At 50.3% G+C, this 18,955-nt stretch overlaps 2 protein-coding genes across 3 annotated transcripts in view; both read right to left on the bottom strand.

The window, feature by feature from the left end:
- The window catches only part of CMKLR1 (chemerin chemokine-like receptor 1), a 91,401-nt gene extending 74,336 nt beyond the window's left edge, over positions 1-17,065 (bottom strand). The window contains exon 1 of the mRNA XM_050318612.1: positions 17,053-17,065. The gene's annotated coding sequence lies outside the window, so the exon portion shown is untranslated. The remainder of the gene's footprint in view (positions 1-17,052) is intronic.
- The window catches only part of CORO1C (coronin 1C), a 47,654-nt gene that overhangs the window by 9,377 nt on the left and 19,322 nt on the right, over positions 1-18,955 (bottom strand). For both annotated transcript variants that reach the window (XM_050318598.1, XM_050318599.1), the window contains exons 2-3: positions 13,199-13,398; positions 3,238-3,360 (exon numbers count right to left, since the gene is read on the bottom strand). In XM_050318598.1, coding sequence (XP_050174555.1) covers positions 3,238-3,360; positions 13,199-13,393 — 318 coding nt within the window. In that variant the 5' untranslated portion in view covers positions 13,394-13,398. The remainder of the gene's footprint in view (positions 1-3,237; positions 3,361-13,198; positions 13,399-18,955) is intronic.

The raw sequence follows: 18,955 nt of genomic DNA, 5'->3' as shown, positions 1-18,955 counted from the left end.
GGAATTCCGTGTGGGTCTGAGGGATTTAACTCTGTAACCGTGTGAGGTCTCTGATGAGCCCTCGGGGTTTGGTGGGTTTTCTGTTTCTCATCATCTGTCCTCCTGCATCTGTAGGGTTAGTTTGGATTCTGGGAAGAAATTCCTCTCTGTGAGGGTGAGGAGGCCCTGACACAGGCTGCCCAGAGAAGCTGTGGCTGCCCCATCCCTGGAAGTGTTTCAAGGCCAGGTTTACAGGGCTTGGAGCAACCTGGGATAGTGGAAGGTGTCCCTGCCCATGGTAGGGGGAGGAACTGGATGATCTTTAAGGTCTCTTCCAACCCAAACCATTCCATGACTCTATGAACAGTCACTTCTTCCCATGAGAGAAAAAGTGGGATAAAGAGACCTGCCCCACTCCCTCAGCCTCCCTCTCTTTGTGGACAAAGCCTTGAAAAGGGAATTTATCCACCAAAAAGACACAGGAACAGCAGAAGCTTCTGGGCCAAGTGTGACCTGCAGACCAGCCAGGCAGGGGCAGAGCAGTTCCAGCCAACCTTTTCCCCCTGTGAGGGGCAGCAGCAGGAAAGGCACAACATTCCCGGGATCTCCGATTCTATTCTGCACTATCCCAACCAGGAAGGGTTCAGGGATCGCTCTGAGCAAGTGCATTTTCACAGCAAAGGAATAAAAAAAAACCCAGAACCAAGTTTAAACATCAGCCTGGAAATGCGGGGAGTGGGAGAGGGAAGGGAGACAAAATACCCATGAAAAGGTTTTTTTAAAGCCTCTGGGGAAGATTTTTTTTCCATCAGGGAAAGGCCCGATAGTTTGGAGCAGCTGCAGAGCAGTGTAATCCTGGGCAGATTACAGAATATTGACCCAATAATCCTGCCTGGTATTCCAAGAAATAATAAATAAATGAGTGTGAAAGGTCAGGGGATGGTCCCAAGCAACCTGACCCCTCATTCCAGGGTAGGAGTCCGGCCTCAGTATGGGATCAAATGAAATTCATGGGGAAACTAAGGAAATTTGGATACAGGACCCAGCCTGCTGAGGGTGAGGACTCAGGATAAATCCAAGGAAGCAGTAAAATGCTGCAGGATTAACTGGGCATCAGTAAGCGTTTGTCAGCTCTCCAGTCTGGGAGTTTTGGGTGCTTTTTTGGGTTTTGGGGTTTTTTTTGAAGTCAGCAGGGCCGGTTTGTTTGTGCTGGAGGAAGTGAAGCCGTGGCACGGCAGAGGTTTGGGTTTGGGTCTCACAGGAAGGGCAGCAGGGGAAGGTTTTGCACAAACAAGGTTTTGCACGTGAGCAAGAAAACAAAGCAAACTTTTTCCACCTCCTTTAAAGAGAAGCAAAAACTGTCTCTTCTGGCTCTGCACAACCTGCAGAGAACATTCAGTCAATGTCTAGAAAGAACACCAATTCCTGCATCATAAATATTAATTCCTATCACCTTAAGTGAGGAAACAAGTGAGTCTGAGCCCTGGATTTATCCCTGTCCTTGCAGGAAGAGGCACTTTGAGCATCATTTCTGCAGCTCTCAGACCTTCTCCTGGTTCACCCTGTCCCAATCCCGATTCCAAGCAGGAATACTGAAGCAATTCCTTATTTACTGGCACAAGGAAACAGCTCCTCCAAGGGATGTTCTTTACACACCAGTGCAGTTCCCAACTGCCCTAAACAATCTGGGATCCATCATTTCTCATTTTAAACCTCCTTAACACACACACATCTTCCTGCATATCCCTGATCCTGTGAGCACAGCAAGGACTCACCTATTTCACCTTCCACTCCAGACAGGTCACACCAAGAGGTACCAAACCCCACCATGAGTGGGCAAACTCCACAGCCAGCTCCACCCGGGATGCAGGGAAAGCTCATCCCCACTTTGGGATGTGCAGAGAACCCCTGGGGAACCCAAACAGCCTGCTCAGTTGGAGGCACAGATTCCCACAGATGGTTTGTGGCCAGATTAGGAGCACTTGGACAAGCACTGGACAACTTGTAACTGAACACTGTTGGTTTTTCTCCATAATTCAGTCCCTCTGGAGCCTCCCAACATAGTTCTCATTGCATTTGGATTAGAGGCTTATTTTGCCTCCAAGAAGGCAGCTCTGGACCTGCTGATGCTCATGTTTCAGAGACCCTTCCAGTGCAGCCCTTCTGCATCCTGGTTCCTAGGGGAACATTCCTGCATCCTTCCAAAGTTAGTTCCAGCCCAGTAGTGAAAGTTACAAACAAAGAATCTTGTTGTTTTGTGTAATATTAAATACAGCCCATTTTGTTAACATGCTTCAGCTTCCAAGACTGAGAGATCACAGGCAAGAGCTGTCCCAGGAAAAGCCTCTTGGGATGAATCCCCTCCCAAACATTTTAACGACGAACAGAAGCGAAGGAATTTATCTGACATGATCTATAATAAGATTTCAATATAACATTCAGCCTACAGCATTTCTAAATATGGCCAAAGATCCCCGGAGTTATTTGGCATTATTTCATCTTCCAAGGATTTTCTTTCACTGATTCTGCTGTGTTTGCATACACGGGATTCCACATCCGTCACGGAGCGAGCCCGGCTCCTGGGTACCGGGCTCTGCCCGGGGTAAAGCAGGTCTCAGGACCAAGCCTGGCAGGTGCAGAACTTGAATTATTTTTATTTGCTCATTTAAAAAAAAAGCCCTTTTGACACCTGCTCTACAACCTGTAGACACAGGAAGAACTTCAGGTGTCCCCCTTAAATCCAGGGTTGAAGAAACTCTGAAAGCTGGGGGGTTCGTTCCCTTCCAATCCCTCTCTCTTCCCAACACACACTGCTGCATCCATGGGGATATGTGAGGTAAGGAATCACCTGCCTTCTGTAAAGCCCTGCAAATCAGAACACCTCACCATGGACTGGCACTCTCCCTTCTCATTCCTCTTTTCAAACATCAAACAAATCCTCAGGGGAAGGAAAAACGGGAGAAATTCTTCCCCGTGGCAGTGGGCAGGCCCTGGCACAGGTACTCAGAGAGGTAGTGGAAGTGATGGAAGGCCAGGTTGGATGGGGCTTGGAGCAACCTGGGCTAGTGGAAGGTGTCCGTGCCCATGGCAGGGGGTGGAACTGGACAATCTTCAAGTTCCCTTCCAACCCAACCCATTCCACCATGACCCTGCCCTCGGCCTCGGAACAGGAGGTGTTTTCAGGAACACAAGCGTCCTTTGGAGCAGGATTTTTAGCAGGGAGCAAAGCCCACCCCACAGTGCCCAGGGAACACTCACCATGACAGTACAATCCTCGGAGCCGCTGGCGATCACCTGGTCATTGTGGGGACACCAGTCGATGTCCAGCACTGGTCCCGTGTGGCCACACACTGTGGGGTAGGACTTGTCAATCCTGCCTGTCTGAAGGGAGGAAAAGAGAGAGAGAGCTGTGATATCCTGAAGGAAGTGGCTTCCCAATGCTGCATTTGCTCCTTCAGTATCCAGAATTTCATGACATTTGAATCGACTCATGGGGTCAGCAGAGGAAACAAACCAGCAACTCTGGAAACTCCCCAAGGTGCAAGAAAAGGGTTCGGAGGTTTGGCACAGGAGCTGTGCTCCCATGGGATGCAGGGATGCTTTCCCACCCAAATCTGAGCACTTGCTGTGATGCCATGCCATCCCTTTGTCCATTCCCAAACTTTTGGGAAGAACAAAGTTCTATTTTCATCTGTGCTTCCCAACGGTGGCCAGTGGCAGATGAAGGTAAACAAGCTCAAATTCCAATTCAAGGTGTTGCTGCTCATTGAATTTACCAAGTCTCCCTGCTTTTTTTTATTATAGAACGATTTTGCTCATATGGGAAGTAAGAACAGTAAAATACTGTTTTCAGGAATAAATATTGCTGACATGCACTGAGACAGCCACAGCCACACCTGATCCATCCACAGCCAGAGGACCAAGGCTACCACCTGCCAAGCTCATCCCAGGGACAAACTTCCCAGGAAAATGAGCTAATGAGACATTCAAACCCAAACTGAGACAAATCAGTGATGCCAAGGCAGATGATGCAGAGACACCAACTTTGCCACCAGGTCTATGTGTTGCTGAGGAGCCCCTGAAGCACCTGATCCCCCCCTCCAACGGCTGATGCTGCCAACAGCGAAGAAAGGGGAGGACAATCCCTCTAATCATGGTTCTCTCTCTTAGCCAAGCCCTGCACAGATGGAAAGCAACATTTAAAACACTGCAGACACACAGCAGTAGCAGCAGGGTGAGCAGGACACTCCTCCACCTCCAGGGCCAGACCCCTGGTCCTCCTCCGAGGGGTTTTGTTTCCAGGGAATGGCCCTGTCATGATGAGTGATGGGAGAAGAGAGACAGGAGGGAGAGGTCCAGGATGGGGTCATCTTCTTTTGTGTTGAAACATTCAGAAGAAATGACTGGAATTTCATTTTTGCCATTGGATGATAACATTCCCCAACCTTGGAGATGACATTCCTTAATATATGCCTCCTACCAAGCTCCATGTGGGAGGCTGGGCCTATTCAAGCCTGTCTTAAAGCAGGATAATGCTGGATACTGGGTTTTGAGGACAACTGACCTGAAGGCTCCACTAGCAGAAAAACCAGACCTTGGTCCAAAAAAATCTCACTATTTCCTAAATGGTAAAATTTAAGTTTCAAAAACAAAACAAAACAAAACAAAACAAAACAAAACCTCTCAGTGATTCAACTGCATTTGAAATTCTTAAAAGGGAGAAAGAGTTGTGGATGAAAAGCCATAAAGCTGCCATTCAAGAATTAAAGCCTGTGTAATCCCTCTTGGATGCCATAATGTGAAATAGGATTTAAAAAATTAATACACCCAACTCTGCCACGTTCGGTTCATCCATTTTAATGGACCTAATTAAAAAGAGAACCATGCAGAGCACATGGACATGGATGTGTCACAGGAGGCACAGGACAGGCCACAAGACACAGGCCTAACCCAAAAGGGCCCATAAATAATCCCAGAATCACTTAGGCTGGAAAAGGCTAGGAAAAGAGTAAAAAACCAGGATTATTAATGCAAAATGTCAGTGACTGCTTGTCCTGGCTCCTGGCAGGAAGTAGTGGAATCCTCCAAGAGGAGCCCCTGGTAATTATTTCCACGTTGCACGAGCCCTTGTTGTTTTAGTTTTGAGTTTTTACAATCATTTATTATTGTGGGGAGGGGGGGAAAAATCAACTTGAACAAATTAAAGCACAAACTTCACTTCCCTGTTTGATCAGGATGAGCCTGCACAGCCTGAGCAGGAGCGGCCAAGAGCCTGTGACAGCCAGTGGAGAGCAGGGACCAGGCACTGTCCCTGTGCCACCACCTGTTGCTGGAGCTCAGATCTTAAATCAAGGATCTGGTACTTCCATAAAGAGCAGTGCCTGAGGAATCATGGAATGGGTTGGGATGGAAGAGGCCTTAAAGCTCATCCAGTCCCCACCCCCTGCCATGGGCAGGGACACCTTCCACTAAACCAGACTGATCCAGGCCCCGTCCAACCTGGCCTTGGACGCTTCAAGGATGGGGCAGCCACAGCTTCTCTGGGCAACCTGTGCTTCACCACCTTCACAGGCAAGAATTCCTTCCCAATATCCCATCTAAATCTACTCACTCCAGCAGCTCCATATCCTTCCTGTGCTGGAGACCCCAGAGGTGGAAGCAGCACTGCAGGGGGGTCTCACCTGAGTGGGCCAGAGAGGCAGAATCCCCCTGCATCACCTGCCAACACTCCCCAATCCTGCCTGGGTGAGCACCCAAATGCCATTTCCAACAGGGAGCAAACAGCCAGGATGGGGAAAGGAGATATGATTTAGCAGCAGTGTGGGAGAGACAAGAACTTCCAGAAATCCCAAGTGTATTTATTCACCAAAAATGACCAAACCAAGCGCTAGAGGACAAACAAAAGGAGATGTCCCACAGCTCCCTGGGGTCTGGCAGAGGAAAACAATGCTGGGGAGACGAACAGAGCAGGAGCATCTACACTTGGGCATGAGAGGAGCAACTCTGCTGCTCATCAGGGTCCATAAATAATCCCAGAATCAGTTAGGCTGGAAAAGACATCCAACATCATCAGTTCCAACCTGTGACCCATCACCACCTTGTCACCCAGACCAGAGCCCTGAGCGCCACATGCTCGAACACCTCCAACGACGTACAAAAGTATAAAATGAGACTAAATAAGGATGTAAACGGGCTGTTCGAAGCCCCAGCTGGGTGAGCACTTGCAGAGAAGCTCCTGCCTTGCGGTCAGAGGCACAAACTCATCTCTGCAGAGCAGAGGAAACCGCAGGACCTTCTGCAGAGCAGAGCGAGGGCTCCGCTCGGCAGCGCTTCCGAACCCGCCTCAGCTGCCCCTCTCCACAAAAAACCACACTTATTGCAGAGCCTCACCCCCTAGAACTGACTGGGGAGCCATCACAGGACAGTAATCCGTGTCACCACCCCAGGGCCTAGACCCAGCAGGGTGAGAAATGAGCAATTTTTAACTCAGAGGTGTTATTTTATCACCTCTCTACGTCCCTTTCGCAAACACCACCCGTGCAGGACACACCACAGATTCTCCTCTCTGGAGCAGTGAACCCTTATTCCTGGAATTGCACAGGACTAGTTGTGCATAAAAGAGCTTGAAAAACAATATTGGAGGGGGCGGGGGGATAAAAAGGAAAGACCAGGAAACCTCCAGTAGGGAATTAAAAACCCACCAGGCTGTAAAACGCCCAAATTCCACGTTTCTAAACACAATTCTTTTCCCAAGAGACGCCTCTGCCAATGGAACACCACAAGGTTGGCAACTTGGCTGCCAGCTGGGGGAGTTTCCATACTCTTGTAATGCTCCCAGGTTTGGGGATTTATTTATTTATTTGTAAAATGTAATCTTTTAATTAGGGCAGGATTTAAAATAAAAGCACAAGTGCTGATACACAGCTTAAAATTAACTCGGTGAGACTTCAAGAAATTAAACCCTTCTCGTAATCCACTATGACTGTAGTTGGGCAACACATCACAGTAATAACTTTTGAAATTTGGAGCTGTGTTTGAAAAAAAGTTGGCCAAAAAGGTGAATTTGAGGATTATTAATAAGTTGGGTGGTGTTGACTAGAAGCACACTCAGTATTCAGGTCCTTCAGCAGGGGGTAAACTGACTTTACTAAATGATTTTTTAGTGCTTTCATGTATCCCAGATCAGAAAAAAAAAGTTAAATAATCAGAATTATTAAACCCAGATCAGAAAAAAGTCACAGATGAGAAGAAAAAAAATGGTTATTGATTCCAAAAGGGACAGAGAAGCAACACGAGAAAACTGTTCCTAAAAGTGGGAGTTCTATGAATTAATTTGACTGTCTTGTGATCCTTTCTCTGCCAGAAAAGGGCAATTGGTTGCAGGAAACAGCTCATGGATTATGGTAAAAATATCAGGGAGAGCAGCTGCTTCCCCAGCCCGTGGCTGCTCATGGAAATCTCCATTTAAATTGGGGAAGTGGCATCGAGTTGCACAAGGCAAAGCAACCCCCCCTCACTCTGCACAAGTTTGAGGAAGGAAACCAGGTCACAACTGCAAAGTTTGAAATACCAAACCCACTGCACCTTTTCTCTGCTAGAGAAAACACTCCTTTTTTCTTTAAATTGTGCCTTTTCCTTCCAACCACCTCAAGTTTCACCCAGTGCAGGGGGGACAGTTGAGCTCTGGGCATTGACCCTCCAGCACCAGCTGGTCATGGAGGAGACACTTGGAAGAAAACTGGGATGAAATGGAAGTGCCTGGATCTCTCCTGACTGGGACCAAGAGCCATTAGTCACCCACAGAGCAATCAAGGCATCCAGAACTAATTTGGAAGATTAGGAAGAGTTATTCCCAAAAGGTCCACTGGAAACCCTTGTAACTGTGCTCTCCAAGAATCCCTCAGCACTGCTCCTGCTCTCTTTACCACCTTGACAGCTGCAGGGCTGGGACACTGGATATTGGGAAAAATTCCTTCACTGGAAGGGTGGTCAAGCATGGAAAAGGCTCCACAGGGAAGTGGTGGAGTCACCATCCCTGGAAATGTTAAAACACAGGCAGATGTGGCACTTCCTGATATCGTTTAGTGGAATGGGGGGATCAAAGCGTTGGGCTTGATGATCTTGGAAGTCTTTTCCAGCCTTAATGATTCCATGATTCCATCACAGGCTGCCACAGAATGCAGACAGCTCCTTGTTCTAGAGCTCCCAGACCAGGATGGGTGTGCAAAGAGGAGGGGAAAAAAACATGGTGACCAAGTACACCTGAACCTGGTGATCCGTTGGAATTGAGCTGACAGGGATAAATATAAACTTCCTTTTATAGAGAAACATCCAAGGTGAAATAAAAGGACAAAATCCAACCACACTCCTCTTAGAATGGCTGGAGGGGCTCAATGAACCCGTCACAGGAAAACCTCCTGATTTTATTTTACACACACAGGGTAGAAAAGGCTGAGTTTTATTTCCCAGTGCTTCCTGGAGGAATGAGAATCGGGAAGAGCTGCTTAACAACTCACATATGCCAGGGTTGAACACCAAGGCACATCACTTGCAGAACAGCATATTCCTTGGAGAAGATCATTCCCGAGGTGTCCACACCCCCACCCACGTGCCAACTGCCTCCCAGGGCACCAGCTGATCCCCCGATCCTGCAGGAATGCTGCCAGTGTGGGGGGAGTGCAGGAAGGAGTCAGGAAAATGGAAAATCTAATACAAGGTATATCCAAAGGGAGCTGAACAAACCTCTGCTAAAGGCCTTACATAACACAACTCGTGGCTGAAGGAATCTTTCTACACGAACTGAAAGGAAAAGGGAACATTTGCAGCTCGTTTTCCTGAGCAGACACAAAATGCAAAGGTTTTGGGAGGAGGGAAAAAGAACTTTGTATCCACTGAATCCACGGGCTCTGCAAGTCCCTGCCCCCAGCACATCAGGAAACCCAGAGAATTTTCAGCTGGGCTGAAAAATGGGGATCACCCATGGAATTGGGGGATTTGTCCCCCACATCCCTCCTGCTCTGACAGGGAGGGCTCTGCTGCTGTTTCCATCAGTGTTGGAAGGCAATGAGCCACCAATCCACCTGCACCAGGGATCTCTGGAGGACAGGAGCAGGAGAATTGCTCCATCCCTTAACTCCCTAATTCTGACTTAACTTCCTAAGTAGGAATTACCTCCCATGGAATGGGCTGGGCTGGAAAGGACCCTACAGACCATCCAGTCCCACCCCGTGCCATGGGCAGGGACACCTTCCACTAAAACAGGTGGATCCAGGCCCCATCCAACCTGGCCTTGGACACTTCCAGGGATGGGGCAGCCACAGTTTCTCTGGGCAACCTGTGCCAGGGCCTCACCACCCTCACAGCCAAGAATTCCTTCTCAATATCTCATCTAACCCTGCCCTCTGGCCGTGGAAAGCCACTGCCCCTTGTCCTGTCCAAAGTCCCTCTGCAGCTCTCTGGGAGCCCCTGAAAGGAGCTCTAAGGTCTCTTTGGAGCCTTCTCCTCTCCAGGTGAACAACCCCAGCTCTCCCAGCCTGGCTCCAGCCATTGGAGTATCTCCATGGCCTCCTCTGGACTCCCTGCTGGAGGTGATCTCCACTTGACCCACCAGCACAAGGCCACCACAAGGAACGGCTAAGGCACTACCTGATTGAAGAGTTTTATATTTTGATTCCTTCCCTGTGTACCTACAGTTTTCCCTGGGATCAGGCTCAAAGAAAACCAGCTCTACAACCCAGTCTCTCACTGCCCAGGACAGGCAGGGAAGTTTCCTGTCCTTCCCTGGTGTTAACGCTGATCGCCCTGACTCTTGTCACCTACACAGCACTCAAAAACTTACAGCTTTTATAAACTATGTGGCTCATTCCAGCAGAGGCCAATGCTCCAGACCAACCAACCTGTGGGAATAGGATTTTCTGGTGCCGGAGCATGGGAATGGCGAGTTCCTGGCACAGCCCCTGCACATGTGCGTGCAAGAAAACAGGAAGTTCAGACAAAGCATTTCCACAGCCAGCAAAGCCGGCTGGGCTGCACCGGCCCGACCCCGGCTCCACACCGGGCTCTGTGGGAGCCGCGGAGATGGAGGGGGGGAAGCAGCCCCCTGGATCTCCCGTCTCCGCTTCCAGGAGGTGCCGGAGGGACCCTCAGGTCCGGGAGCCCGGGGCTCAGGACGTGCTGAGGGCACGGGTGTGCACGGGTTAACTCCTGCGCAGGGGCTGATTCCGGTGCACACGGGGTTAATTCCCGAGCACAGCTCCCGCACACGCGGGAATTAACCCGCGCGCAGCTCCCGCACACACGGGTTAGTTCCGGCGCACAAATCCCGCGCTCACGGGTTAATTCCCGCGCGCGCTGAGGTTAATTTCCACGCACGGGTTAATTAATTCCTGCCCGCACGGGGGGGTTAATTTCCACGCACAATTCACACGCACACGGGGTTTTAAGTCCCGCGCTCACGGGAGCTAATTTCCACGCGCGGCTCAACTCCCGCCGCTCACGGGTTAACAAACCGCCACGCGAAAGCGGTTCGCTCCCACGCACAACCCCCGCGCTCCCGCGGGTTAATTAACCCCCCGCGCTGCCGCGGTTAATGGGTTCCCGCGCTCGGGGTTAATTCCCGCGCACGGGCCGCGCCGCGCCCCCGCCCCCGCCAATCAGCGCGGCGGCCGCGAGCGCCGCCGTGACCATATAAGGTAAAAAAGCCGCGGCCGCCGCAGTGCCGCAAAGGAGGGTGCGCGCGCGCCGGGGGGGCGGGGCCTGCGCACAGAGGGGCGGGGCCTCCCCTCAGAGTCCGCTCCCCGCCCCACACACCCCTCATCTAGACATGGTGCGGCGGTATCCCCAAAAAAACACCCCTAAAACCCCTGCCCAGCGCCGGGAGCCGCCCGCCGGCAGCAAGAAACCCCTGCCGTAACAACCCCCTGCAAATAGCACTGGAAATGGCCAAGGAAAAACACGTTAGAATGAGTAAAATTCCCCACTTCTCTGCGCTCCCGAGTAATTCCCAGTGGGCTGCACGGCCCCGGGTTTGAGCGGACGCGATGCCCTTACGGGCCGTAATTGTCCCTGCAGAAATGCAGCAAGTGTATTTTTATGGCTCAGTTTTAAAATCAACCCAAAGCCATGGTTTAAAATTGCCCTTTTTTTCCTTTTTTTTTTTTTTTTTTTGTTTGTTTGTTCCCCTGAATATAACAAGAGTTTTGCTGCGGTGGGGGGGACTTAATATCCCTGCTAAACGGGCTCAAAGAGAAACCCAAATGTTATTTAGGGTGTTGAAGGAACTGAAGGAACAATTTCATCAGCCCAGGCTGTAAAAATAAACGTGGAACACAGGAACTGGTTCGAGCTGAATTGCAAAAGAACGTGTCAGGCTGGGAGTGAGGGACACAGACCCTCCAGCTCTGCAGGAACCTCCTCAGAGCTGGATATTAAAGTGCAAGGCAGGAATGAAGCTGAGGGCACAAAGGAAATGATAAATACAGGAGAGGGTGGGAGGAATAACTGAATAAGTGTAAAAATAACCCCAAAGATAAGATGGTGCTTCAAAATGCAGAAGGCCAGGTCACTCAGAATTAGCTGGAATTTCTGCCAGGGACTGAGAAAACACAGAACCATGGAATCATTAAGGCTGGAGAAGCTCTCTGAGACACCAAGTCCTACTGTTCCTGAAGCACTGCCAAGGCCACCATGTCCCCAAGTGCCACATCCACACGTTTTGTGAACAATTCCAGGGATGGCGATTTCCCCCTGGGCAGCCCTGTGCCAATGCTTCACAACCCTTTCCATGAAGAAATTTTCCATGATCTCCAACCTGAACCTCCCCTGGCACAGCTTGAAGCTGTTTCCTCTCATCCTGTCCCTTGTTCCCTGAGAGCAGAGCCCGACCCCCTCAGCTCCCCCCTCCTGTCAGGGAGTTGCAGAGAGCGAGAAAGTCCCCCATGAGGCTCCTTTTCTCCAGGCTGAGCACCCCCCAGCTCCCTCAGCTGCTCCTGGTGCTCCACACATTGGGATACAGGAGAAGGAAAGAGGGATGCACATCCCTTGCTGATGGTGTCTGTGCCATGATGCAACACGGGTGCAGCTGGTGCTGTGCTGAGCAAGGAATTCCTGCTCCAGGTCTGCCCTCCACCCACCATCCTGGTCTGGGCAGGAGGAGCACTTGTGGCCCCAGGATGAGCCCAAAAGGCTGTTCAAGAGCAGCAAATGGAGCTATTTTGGGAGGTTGGGGTTTGGCTTTGCTTTGCAGGACTGAGAAGCTGCTGCCTCCGCTTTGCCCTCGCCATGTGGGAGCTTGTGTTCAATCCTGGTCACTCTTTCTATATTTAACGGGGCAGATCTGGAAGTGGAGCTGGGAAACAAGCACAGGGCTGATGACAGACTGAGGACAACTTAACTACACCCTTAAGAGAGAAGCCTGAGGGTCACAAAGAAAATAGTGTTGCAGAAAAAGACTTTGATCGCAAGAATTTGCTGGTTAAGCATCAGAAAGGGATGAGAAGAATCTCCAGCAAGGGTGGAAGATGGATGTGATTTTTCCATGGAGTATCAGGGGCAACAGGAATTTATTTCAGTCAGACCCAGCTCCTGCCCATTTACATCTAACACAGAACTGAAAGGAGCTCCAGGATGGTCTCTCTTCCCAGCTTTTCAGCCTCCAAACCTTTGATCCAGCCAATCTCGTGGCTGATGGACAGGAACCCACTTTCTCTGGGTGTTTGGCAAAGCACAGCCCCGGGGCTCTACAAATAAATCCAAAGGAGAAGGGAAAGAGCAGAGTGTATGTGGGTTCACTGGAAGATTATTTACTGGAGACTTGGCAACATCTTGCCAAGAGAGAACATAAAGGGGGGATGTCTCCCTGCCCAATTCTGGCAGGAGCTGTTGGGCTAAGGTAGTTCCTGAACTAAGTGACACTTGCAGAGCTCAAAAAGCTGAATCCCTGACAGTGGAAAAACCTTGACATGATCACAAAGAGGCTTCTAAAATATGATTCTGTGTAGAAGCTTCTGCCAGAATTGGCTCAGATTAGTCAAGCAAACAGCTTGTTTACTGTGTTTAATGTACAGGAAGCATCATCCTGATTACAGACATTAAACATATTCCTACATGGCACTGTTTGTCACCGCAGCAGACACTTCCCAGCCTTTATGTTACTCCCAAAGAGGCACCCAAGTGACAGCAGAGCTGAGCAGGTAATTCCAGAGGCTCCAAAAGCACTTACCTTGTGCAGAGGCAGCACCAGGAAGGCTCCCCCGCCGCTGGCATCGACGATGATGGCCACAAAGCGGGGGTTGACTGCACAGAAGGAGCTGTCCCAGGTGACCCGGGACACGCGGATGTCGTCGTAGCACTGGTCGTTCTTCACGGCCTGGCCGAACACGTGCCGGAATTTGCTCTGTCGTACCACTCGCCTCATGGTGTCTGTGGGGCATGGAAAAGGGACATCAGTCACAGGGGCAGGACCTCTTGCTTGCCCAGGAGATGCCTGGCCAAGGGCCACCACGGGACGCTGTCACCGGGTCCATCGCTGCGCTTCCAGCAGCGTGGAAATGTGGATTCACTCACCCTTCAGGGAATTATGGAATGGTTTGGGTTGGATGGGACAGAACCACAGAATTGTTAGGGATGGAAGGAGATCAGCCAGTCCATCCCCCCTGTCCAGGCAGGGTGACTTGGAACAGGTGACACAGGAATGTGTCCATGTGGGTTTGGAATCTCTCCAGAGAGGGAGAACTCCACGCCCTCCCTGGGCAGCTGTTCCAGGGCTCTGCCACCTCCATGGAAAAAAATTCTTCCTCATATTGAGGTGGAATTCCTTGAGGTTTAGTTTATGGCCATTGCTCCTTGTCCTGTCATTGGATACCACTGGAAAGAGTCTGGAACCGTCCTGATACCAAAGACCTTATCATGCAGTCCCACCCCTGCCACGGGCAGGGACACCTTCCACTATCCCAGGTTGCTCCAAGCCCCATCCAACCTGGCCTTGGACACTTCCAGGCATCCTCTACCTTGCTTTAGACCTGGCAAATCCTCAGCCAATTTTGCCTTTTCCTTCTTTTATTAATTGTGAAAGTTCAGGTTACTTTGTACCAAACCCAACCAAACTGCACTTCCAAGGGTCTTTTACAGAATTTGCCAGTTAAGCATCAATTTTCCCACTGTAAATGCACTCTCTGACTGCAGGAAAGGAAGTTCCTAATCCTAAAAGCAGTTTTTAGACAAGTCTCCACATATTTTCAGGGATAAATCTAGTCTTGGATTGAACTTGTTTACTTTCAAGTCAGACAGGGGCCAGAAGATGTAAATAAAAATGCAAGCTCCCAAAATCCGGTGTTCCTGTGAAGTGGTTCCACATGTTCCCCAGCTCCCAGTTCTTTCTTCTAGCTCCAAAATCTCCCTAAAAAACCATAAAATGCATTTCCTAGGCAGAAAGGAGTAATGGAAACAAGTTAATGACTCCAATTAACTTGATGTGTCTGGAGCATTTCTTGAGAAAAATTATTTTCAAGAATGCTGAAGTTAAAATAGAGGGAGAGGGATTGGTGTGGAAAATTCCAGCACCTGGAACCTGGAAGAAGACTCAGGCACAACACCATCCTTGGATCACACTGCAACCTATGGAGCCCTCACATCTTTGAAGGGCTTTTCCCAGCCTTCCAAGATTTTCCCCTTCAATCCGTGCTGGCAGAGGAGGAGCCTCCATACAGCATATCTTGCTTTTACATATGGGAAAAATATTTCTGTCCCAGTCTCCAGGGAAAGAAAAAAAAAAAAAAAAAAAAAGGGAAAAATAAAAATAAGCAGAGTCCACCTCCTATCTCGCCTCCCAGAAGGTCCCCAAGCACATGGAGAGGCTGGGAAAAACCGCCTGGCTCGTGGAGCTCCTCGCTCCAGCTCCGGCAGTGATGCTCCGGAGCGAGAGACTGGGAATGTGGCTCCATCCCGACTCGCTGTGCACAGCCTGTCTCCTGCAAATGTGATGAAAGCTTGTAGGGCTGTCTGTGACTGCAAAGCTTTGCAGGAACGTTGATGGCTGTTTTGTAGTCTGGGAGGTTAAATAAAAAATTAACAGCGACAAAAAGCGGAATAACTGGAGGGAAACGCTCATCAGAGCCGGGAAATGCACAGCCCATAATGTGTCTGAAGAGGAGAAGAATGTTCCAATTAAGGGAACAGACAGCTCTGGAGTGAGACACTCCAGCTCTGCAGAGATAAAGGAAAATAAGCAGAGGATTTGTTCTCCACCAGATCACATTTGGGATCTGGCACTGGTCACCTCCACAGCGGCTCCATCTCTAGGTGGGGCAGCTGCTGGGACATGGATCCAGTGCCACTGGAGCCACCAGTGTGCCCAGCCCACACCAAGGGTCACAGCAGGAACCAGCTCAGGGAGAACCAGCTCTCACAGAGTGTTCTGAGCTGGAAGGGACCCCCAAGGACCATTGAGTCCAACCCTTAAGTGAATGCCCCGTCTGGGGATGGAGCAGGGACTGACCCCACGGCTGTGGCATTACAGGCACCGTGCTCCAACCAACTGAGCTTCCCTGCACACAGATAATAAATGCACTGATTTGGGGGTCATTTTTGCAATGGGGACACCTGTCCCCAGCTGTGGGGTGGAGGCCACCAACCACCTTCCCCTGGGCTATGTGGCTGGTGATGGCTTTGAGCCACCAATGACCTGAGTCCCACAAGCTGGTGACACAGAGCCTCAGGCTCCGGGGTCATTTCCAGTGGTGGGTACTCCCTACTGCCTTTCTCATGGTGCCTTTTCCATACTGATATCCTGATATTTTAAGGACAATTAAGAATGTGTAAAAAAAACCCAGGTGTTGCTTTAAAAGCAAAATCCTGTGAATAAGCGGGGCGCTTATTCCATGTGAAAACGCGACATGGAAATTATTAGGGATTTCTATCATATTATAGATAAACTTGGGCTTCCTCTGTGCTTCTCATCAGTTAATGGAATTGCGTAACACACCTTCTGCCAAGTGCTTCCCTTACAGCACAAGGCCTGTTCCATGCTGGACACGCCCCGGAACACCGGAGTGCAATGGGAAGTCACAAACCAGGAGCTGCTCTCCAGCTGCAGCCAGAAGGTAAGAGCACAAAATAAAATCATGGAATGGGTTGGGTTGGAGGGATCCTAAAGCCCATCCTGCTCTACCCCCTGCCAGGGGCGGAACAGGATGTCCACTCTGCAGGGACACCTTCCACTAGACCAGGCTGCTCCAAGCCCTGCCCAACCTGGCCTTGGACACTTCCAGCACAATCCCAGCCTCACCCGGTCGTGCCCAAAGAAAAGGTGAATTTCAACTCAGAAATGCCCAAAAGACACGAAACACTCTGAACTCTCAAAGTTCAATAAGATACATCACAAAAAAATGCCATTCCACACCCAATTACTAATTTGTGTCGACTCATCCCAGACCTGTCAGGCACTTCCACCCCAAGGGCTCCTCCCTGAGCCAAGAGGGCTCAGCACTCATGGCTTTGACCCTGCCAGGTCCTGCAGGGCACACCATGCAAGAGCAGCATCACCCTTGTCACCCCTTTCCTCCCTCCCTTCCACCACTCCAGGTGACACCAGGCCACCCTGAAGACACTGGGATGTTCTCCAAAGCCCAACGTGCCACAACAGCGCCCAGCTCGGCCCTGTCCCACCTCGCAGCAAATCCTACTCAGCATCCGCCTGCGCGACTCATCCAGGAGCACGGAAAAGTCCCCTGGCTTAGTGCACATGGATTTTCATGGCAGGGAAAAGTCCCCTGCCTGGTGCACACTGGATTTTCAATGGCAGTGTTCCCACCCTGCTGTGCATCGAGATTAAAATCAGCTTGTTGAGGAGAAGGTGAAGCGATGGTTTGAACTCGCCGTGCTGAGCCAACACGCAGCAAATTGCCCGGTGCCACCATCCCACAGAGCCAGGGATTTGGGAACTTCTCTGCTCTCATGCTGGGAATTCAGATAGGACAGCTATGATTGTACCTTTTCTTCTCTTGATCAATACCAGAACACCACGAAAAACTGGTTACTTCAAATATCAGATACCGGGGGATCTGCCACCCCTTCCACCTTCACGGAAGAGAAACTCCCTTTGTCCCATGGTGAAATCCTACTACTTCATTTCCCTCATTTTTGCCATGTGATGGCAATCATTGGGTTTTCTATAAATGACTTTCGAAAAAGGCAAAGAGTTCAGATGCATCCAAAAATACCCTGATTTGTTCCGAAGGGATCTGTTGGAACACACCTTCGCTGCCCTCTTCCCCACCTACAGCTCGTCATCCTTAGCAGGAACTCTGCTGAACACATGGTGAGCAGCCTCCAAGTCCTCATTTCCATAGCAAAGGGAGTGATTCTTGGCGTTGGATCACAGCCATTTTGATCTGGCTGCTCTCCAAGGAGAAGGAGGGGGGGAATGTACAGGCTGTGGTTATAAAGAGCAGCGACTGCAGATCCTTGAGAGCAGCAGAGAGAGCAGGTGAAAAACAAAACAGGGGGAGCTTGAGCTGAGCACCCAGAAAGAGTCGTCTCCCCACCACCGACTCCTTAAACACGAAGAGCATTCAGGCTCCTTAGTTGTTTTTCAATACCACAGTGCAAAGGATCCCCCCTCCTCCTTCTCCTCCTCCTCCATCTGCAAGCAAATCCACAGCTCAGTTTGGCTGCCACAGGTTCTCTCAGCAGAGCCACGTGCAGCATCCAAGCAGGAAGGAGCTCCAGCTTGGCCAATTCATGGAATGGTTTGGCTTGGAAGGGACATTAAAGCTCATCTCCCTGCCATGGGCAGGGACATCTTCCACTATCCCAGGTTGCTCCAAGCCCTGTCCAACCAGGCCTTGGACACTTCCAGGGATGAGGCAGCCACAGCTTCTCTGGGCAACCTGTGCTGGGGCCTCACCACCCTCACAGCCAAGAATTCCTTCCCAGTATCTCATCTAAATCTACCCTCTTCCAACTTAAAGCCATTGTCCCTTGTCCTGTCACTCTGTCCCTTGTCCAAAGTCCCTCTTCAGCTCTTCTGTAGCCCCTTTAGCCACTGGAAGGGGCTCTAAGGTCTCCCTGGAGCCTTCTCTTCTCCAGGTGAACACCCTCAGCTCTCCCAGCCTGGCTCCACAGCAGAGAGGCTCCAGCCCTCGGAGAATCTCCATAGTGTCCTCTGGACCTGCTCTAAGAGATCCATGTCTTTTTTTTGGTGCCACTTTTAGGATTATCAGGTGAGATACCAACACCTGAGATGATTCACCACAAGGAAAGACTGATTCAGGCTCTACCAGCCATGTGACAGGATGACCTGGGCAGTTCAGGGAGCCTTGGGAAGTGACTTTGGAAATACCAGAGCTGGCAAGAAAACACATCCATGGCTGACAGGGCTGTGCTGGGGTTTTACCACTAGGAAGTGGACTTGCAGCAAGACTTTTAAAAAAGGAAGTTAATTAGATCATTGTGCTGTTAAACCTTGGCTGAGGAGCTGGAACGATCTGCACACACTTGCTAGACAGAAAATATTTCGGCGGGGGGGGGTGGGGGGAGGTAAAGCACAACTTTGGAGGATTTAAAACCTCCCAACTGGGAGCTGAAAGGCGTTTAAATTTTGCCAGAATTACAACCCTCAGCAAAATTAAAACAGAAGCGTTGGACACCCTGCAAAGACCACGACAATAGAAGTGCTGACAGATCTACGGCGGCTGATCTCCTGGATCCCGCTCGGCCACACACGGAATCTTGGTGGGGACAGAGGAGCGAGCCCTCAGAACTCTTCTCTCCCTAAAAAGTCAAGTGACTTGCAGCTGAATCTTGCCACACACTGGAGTTCATCTCCCAGCCTGTGCCTGCTGTCCAGCCCAGCCCTTGTGTCAGCGTTTCAAAGGCCCTCAGAAAGGCAGGATTCCGGCGGCCGCGCTCGCACAGGGAGACTTTTCATTCCGCTCCTGTCTGATCTCCCATCATGATGTGTCACAAGAGTTACCATGAG

This window comes from Myiozetetes cayanensis, unplaced genomic scaffold (genome assembly GCF_022539395.1).
Source record: "Myiozetetes cayanensis isolate MyiCay16 unplaced genomic scaffold, myiCay2020 scf21, whole genome shotgun sequence".
NCBI classification, from domain to species: Eukaryota; Metazoa; Chordata; class Aves; order Passeriformes; family Tyrannidae; genus Myiozetetes; species Myiozetetes cayanensis.
This window is presented reverse-complemented; position numbering and strand designations above follow the sequence as displayed.